Below are 5,614 nucleotides of genomic sequence, written 5' to 3' on the forward strand. Positions count from 1 at the left end.
TTGATTTCAGGACGCTGGAGCTGCCATGTATGCCCCTTACTTCTGGCCCCTGTTTCAGCCGCGTTTCCCGTTCTATGTCGGTTTTTTTTTTCCCTTTTTTTTTTTTTAAACTCTGTGTTTTCTCGGTTTATTTAATTTTTTATTTTTGCTCCTCGAACACTCTCATGCCCGCCAGCCCCAACCGGACGCGGAACGCGCGCCCCTCTCTCCATACGCGCACGCTGCGCCTGCCGCCCAGGATGCGAGCCTCCTGCACCACCGGTGTCTCCGCGATCCCTTCGGGCCACTCCGTCTCCGCGATTTCTCGCCATCGCTGTCCTTCCGGCGCCGACACCGTCCGCGACAACTTTGGCCGGGCCACCACCTCGGCCACTTCGGGCGCCGAGTGCTGCCGCTTGAGCGGAGGACGGCCGTTTCCCACGGGCTCAGGCCACACCCAGGGTCCTCGCTCCAGATGCTCCGCGGTTCCTGCGCTCCCGGTTGACGTTGGCGTCGACGGCCCTGTCCTTGGCGTTGCTGGTCCGGTGCTCGGCGTCGGTGGTGCCCACTGATCGTCGGCAGTCGGAAGAAACACGAGGGAAGGAATCGTCATTATTTTCGAAAGCAGACATTTCGTTTTAAAATTCGTTCGAAATTTATAGGCGATTTGCAAGCGAGTATTCCCCAATCGTAATGTTCAGTTGGCCAACAAATCGCAGCGCGAAAAAGCCAGAAAAAGACTGTTCCCGAGTGCGTTAGTGTGCGTGTGTCGGTGTCGCAGTCGGTGTGTGAAGCAAGAAGCAGAGAAAGAGAGTGTGTGGAGTGGAGTTAGGGAGTCCAGGGAGAGAGAGAGAGCAAAGAGCGTGTTGAAGGACGTGTGGGCAGAGCAGAGGAGGATCTGCAGGATCTGCGAGGATCGCCGATGACCATTAGCTAACTGGGTGGCCAACACCTCCACCCATCCCCTTCAAAATTCCACCGCAAGTCCCTAGCCGGAGCATCGCCATGCCCGTTTCGATGGCCGTGTGCGAAACGGCGAATGTGGTCAATGCCGCTCTGCGGGAATCCCTTGGCGGCAACTCCTCGGGCTCCTCCGCCGACCAGGCCAAAGCCGGCGAGGACTCATCCGGCAACCTGCAGAACCATTTGGTGGCCAATGCCAAGCGCATCCTGATGGCCAAAATCGAATACGAGGAGGTGCCCAACTACAACGAATCGGTGCTGGATAACCTCAAGTCCAAATATATTGTCATCAAGCCTGGCAATGCAGGCGTCATCAATGGTTTTGGTGGCAAAAACAACACTGGCAAAGTTGTGGGCGCAAATGGACATGACAATAACGGAGCTCGCAAGTCAACGGAGCACCCCAACAATCAGTCGCATCACAACAACCACAACAATCATCCGCATCCCACTAACAATCCCAATGAGCTGCCCAAACCGAAGAGGGTCCTATATCCACGGGAGAACATACGCATCGGCTGGAAGCAGTCGGAGCGCAAATGGCAGGTGGGCTCGGGCATGATCAACGTGGGCAACACCTGCTACCTCAACTCCACGCTCCAGGCGCTCCTGCACATCCCCGCGCTGGCCAATTGGCTCGTTTCGGAGCAGGCACATCTGGAGAACTGCAATGTGGCCGAATCTGGTGGCTGCATCGTCTGCGCCATGGCCAAGACCCTGCAGGCCACACAAAGCAATCAATCGGCCGTCAGGCCCTTCCTCATCTACTCGAAGCTGAAGCAGATCTGCAAGCACATGGTTGTCGGACGGCAGGAGGATGCTCATGAGTTTCTGCGCTTCCTCGTCGAGGCCATGGAGCGAGCATATCTGATGCGTTTCCGCAATTACAAAGAGCTGGACCAGCTGGTGAAGGAGACCACTCCGCTGGGGCAGATTTTCGGCGGATACTTGCGTAGCGAGGTCCGCTGTCTGAGTTGCAACCACGTGTCCATCACGTTCCAGCACTTTCAGGATCTGTTGCTCGACATCCGCAAGGCCGACTCTCTGGAGGATGCCTTCGAGGGACACTTCTCTCGCGAGCGGCTGGAGGATATGGGATACAAGTGCGAAGGCTGCAAGAAGAAGGTATCTGCAACTAAGCAGTTCTCCTTGGAGCGGGCCCCCATTACGCTGTGCATCCAGCTTAAGCGCTTCTCCATGATAGGCAACAAATTGACCAAGCAGATATCCTTTAAGCCACGCATCGATCTGAGCAAATACGCTGCCCGTTCGCCAGCAGCCCAAGCTCAGCCACTCACCTACCGCCTGGTCTCGATGGTCACCCATCTGGGAGTTTCCCAGCACTGCGGTCACTATACGGCCATTGGCTCTACGGATTCGGGTAGCTATTATAACTTCGACGACAGCTACGTGCGGCCCATTGCAATGCATAGTGTCTGCAACACAAATGCCTATATTATGTTCTACGAACTGGACCTGTCACAGGCTGCCAGTCCGGCGGCTAACAGGCCTAATGGAGTGCGTCTGACCAACGGACACAGCCCGTTGCCAGTACCGGCGGCGACTGTGTCCTCGCCCTCGCCCTCGCCAACCCGTTTCATCGGTCCCCAGCTGCCGCCCGGCGGAATTAATGGCTACAGCAATGGCAATGCCCAGAAGACGGCTATCCAATTCAAGCAGCACCACCAGCAAAATCTGCAGAACGGTCTCCAGCTGGGGACCGGAAAGTTTCAGGAATCTGCGAAGCCTTCACTGGCTGGCACACTCGCTAAAGGCGATGCTACTCCAGCTCCCACTGCAAATGGTAACAAAAGTTCCTCCACCAGCAGCAACAGCAGCAACCACAAATCAATGAACCAGCAACAATATCTGCCAATCTCCTCGGAGGACGAAGACAGCGAAGAGGAGATAAAGCCCAGGCCAACGACAGCCCAGCTGCCGAGCATGCCCAAGATGACGGAGGATCACACGGAGAAGCCAAAGTCCCCGATGAAGATCCAAGTAAAGACTCCCGTCAAAACGCCACTGAAAAGTCTAGTGCCCTACGAATCCGCCTCCGAGGAGGAGGAGACGCCACTGCCCAATCCCCGCAAGCGTCGAAGTGGATCCGACTCTAGCGAGTCGGAGCAGGAGTCTGGACAGACCAATGGTCACAGCAAGACCAACGGTCACACCAACGGCTCCGCCTCGTCATCGGTTCACGTTAACAACAGCAAACAAAAGACTGATGCCATAGACGAGATATTCAAGAGCCTGAAAAAGTCGGCCGAAAGTGAGGACGACGATGATGAAGAGGAGGAGCCTAGCATTCAGCTAACCAATGGCTGGCACCCACAGAAGCAATCGCAGTCACAAAGCAGAGCACCGCCCTCGCCAAAGACGCCACCCTCGCCTGCAGTTATCAAATCGAAGACGGGTATCTGGAAAGTTACCCGAAACGATGACGTTCAAGCAAACGATGACGACGATGATGATGATGACGATGAGGAGGAGGAAGCGCCGGCAGCCAAAATCCAGACGCCCAGCAAGACGCATCGCAATCCGTTCGCTAGTAGCAAAGCCTCCGCAGACTCACCGACAACGCCAGGCGCCAAGCGCCAAAAGTTGCTCAACGGCAGCGCAGTGAAGTCGCACCAACAGCCAAGGGTCGGTAATGGATACCAGAGCGAGCCCACCTCCAATGGAAGCACCATTAACGAGCTGCTGAAGCAATCGCATCGTGGATACGGCTCTTCAGTACTCAGTTGGAATGGCAAGCCCGCGGAGCTTGAGAAAGAGCTACTGGTGGATGCGAGAGAGCAGCGGCAGCGGGACCTCGATGACGACGAAGAAAACGAGATGGATCGCGGCCGGCAGCGTAAGGTGAAGTCTGGATCGGCCAAGGGAAACAATAGCAGCAATGCCAGCAACAGCACGCCCGGCTACAATCCATTCCAGGAGTACGAGGGCCAGAAGCGCTGGAACAAGAATGGCGGAGGAGGTGGCGGATTTTCGCGCTTCTACAACCAGAACTTTCGCCAGAGAAGCAGCGCCGTGGGAGCCTACAAGGAGCGAGATTGCTACGTCGAGACGTTCGGGATTGGGATACCAGGAATCTCCGAATTGAGACGCAGGTAGCTGAGATCCAGAGGGCATCACACGGCTAGGTCAAGGCGGTCGAGTAATCCTGTCCACAAAGTCCTGGCGTTACGCCTGGAAAGAGTATAACAAGCCAGAAGGGAGAGCGGTCGATCAGTAAGGTCTCGAGTGGAATTGTCCAGGAGAGCCCTACGGATTCGACTTGCGAGGTCCCGGAGCGGCGTTCCCAAACCACAAATATAACAAGCCAGAAGGGAGAGCGGTCGATCGGTACGGTCTCGAGTGGAATTGTCCAGGAGAGCCCTACGGATTCGACTTGCGAGGTCCCGGAGCGGCGTGCCCGAACCCCGAGTACCAAAAGCCACACGGAAACGTCCCGGACAAAAAGCAAAAGGGTGAGGCTAGGGTGGAACGTTCGTTTACACTAGGCGTGGAAGCGAAGTAAGGCGCGAGGCAGCTTCCTGGCGTTACCGCCTTGACTGTCCGCGCGGGCTGAGCAGAAACCCCAGTGGGACCATCCGGGACAGAGCAAGGGACAGGCGGCGGTGTGTCGAAAGGAGCGATCCTGGAGAGCGCAGCTTCTGTTCACCCTAGTCTGAGAACGGTGACGCTTCCCTAAGCCCGTACGGCCGATACCCCTCGCGAGTCCGAGTCGTTACCAGCAGTCACCAAGTCACGCGTGAGAAGCGAACCGCGAGCGAGCATCTTCAGGGAGCTGCGAGGATCTTCAGGGAGCGGCGAGGATCTTCAGGGAGCTGCGAGTATCTTCAGGGAGCTACAGGACGGGAGCACCGAGTCATCAAGGCGAGAGGTCGTAGAGTCATCCAGGACCGGCGGAAGCACCGAAGGTCACAAGCAACGAGTCAAAGCCAACCAAGCGACTAAGACACTTGTAATAATATACCCGCAATAAAACCCAATACGAACCCGTGAATTCTGTGCTTTCTCACTGAGCTACTGGGCGGTCACGTTAATATAAATTTGGTGGGACGAACACACAATATACTGAGCTAGCCGCACGAATCTCGTGGCGAGCAGACAATAAAAATCAGTTCGTTACATCTGGCTGGTATTGATAGACAGGTTCTCCAAGTGGATTGAGTTGGTGCCGCTGCGAAGCGCGACGGCCGAATCCCTAATGAAAGCTTTCAAAGAACGCATAATCGCGAGGTATGGGGTCCCCAAAATAGTCATAACGGACAACGGAGTCCAGTTTACCAGCAAAACCTTCAAGAGTTTCCTGGCCGAAATGGGAGCCAGGCAACAGTTCACAGCTCCATACACCCCACAGGAGAACCCGACTGAGAGAGCCAATAGGACGGTGAAAACAATGATTGCGCAGTTCGCAGGGCAGAACCAAAGAGACTGGGACGAAAAATGGCCAGAAATCATGCTGGCAGTAAACACGAGCGTTTCAGAATCCACAGGTTACACACCGTCGTTCATTACCCAAGGCAGAGAACCAAGACTACCGAGCGCCCTATACGACAGAGAAACCGTAGGGACCGGACGACCGACAGAGACCCCGGAAGAGAATGCTAACAAACTCAGGGAAATCTTCGAGATTGTAAGGCGGAACCTGGAGAAAGCATCC

At 55.7% G+C, this 5,614-nt stretch overlaps 1 protein-coding gene across 1 annotated transcript; it reads left to right on the top strand.

The window, feature by feature from the left end:
- The first annotated feature begins 553 nt into the window (after window positions 1-553).
- Window positions 554-4,074, top strand: LOC139353877 (ubiquitin carboxyl-terminal hydrolase 36-like). The gene has a single exon (XM_070998099.1). It carries the CDS (start codon window positions 985-987, stop codon window positions 4,057-4,059), a length of 3,075 nt encoding a protein of 1,024 aa, XP_070854200.1. The 5' UTR covers window positions 554-984; the 3' UTR covers window positions 4,060-4,074.
- The last annotated feature ends 1,540 nt before the right edge of the window (window positions 4,075-5,614 follow it).

Source organism: Drosophila suzukii, assembly GCF_043229965.1.
Source record: "Drosophila suzukii chromosome Y unlocalized genomic scaffold, CBGP_Dsuzu_IsoJpt1.0 scf_Y1, whole genome shotgun sequence".
Lineage (NCBI taxonomy): Eukaryota > Metazoa > Arthropoda > Insecta > Diptera > Drosophilidae > Drosophila > Drosophila suzukii.

Excerpts from the sequence above, each read along its gene's own strand:
- LOC139353877 (XM_070998099.1), top strand. The coding sequence starts at position 985 with ATGCCCGTTTCGATGGCCGTGTGCGAAACGGCGAATGTGGTCAATGCC.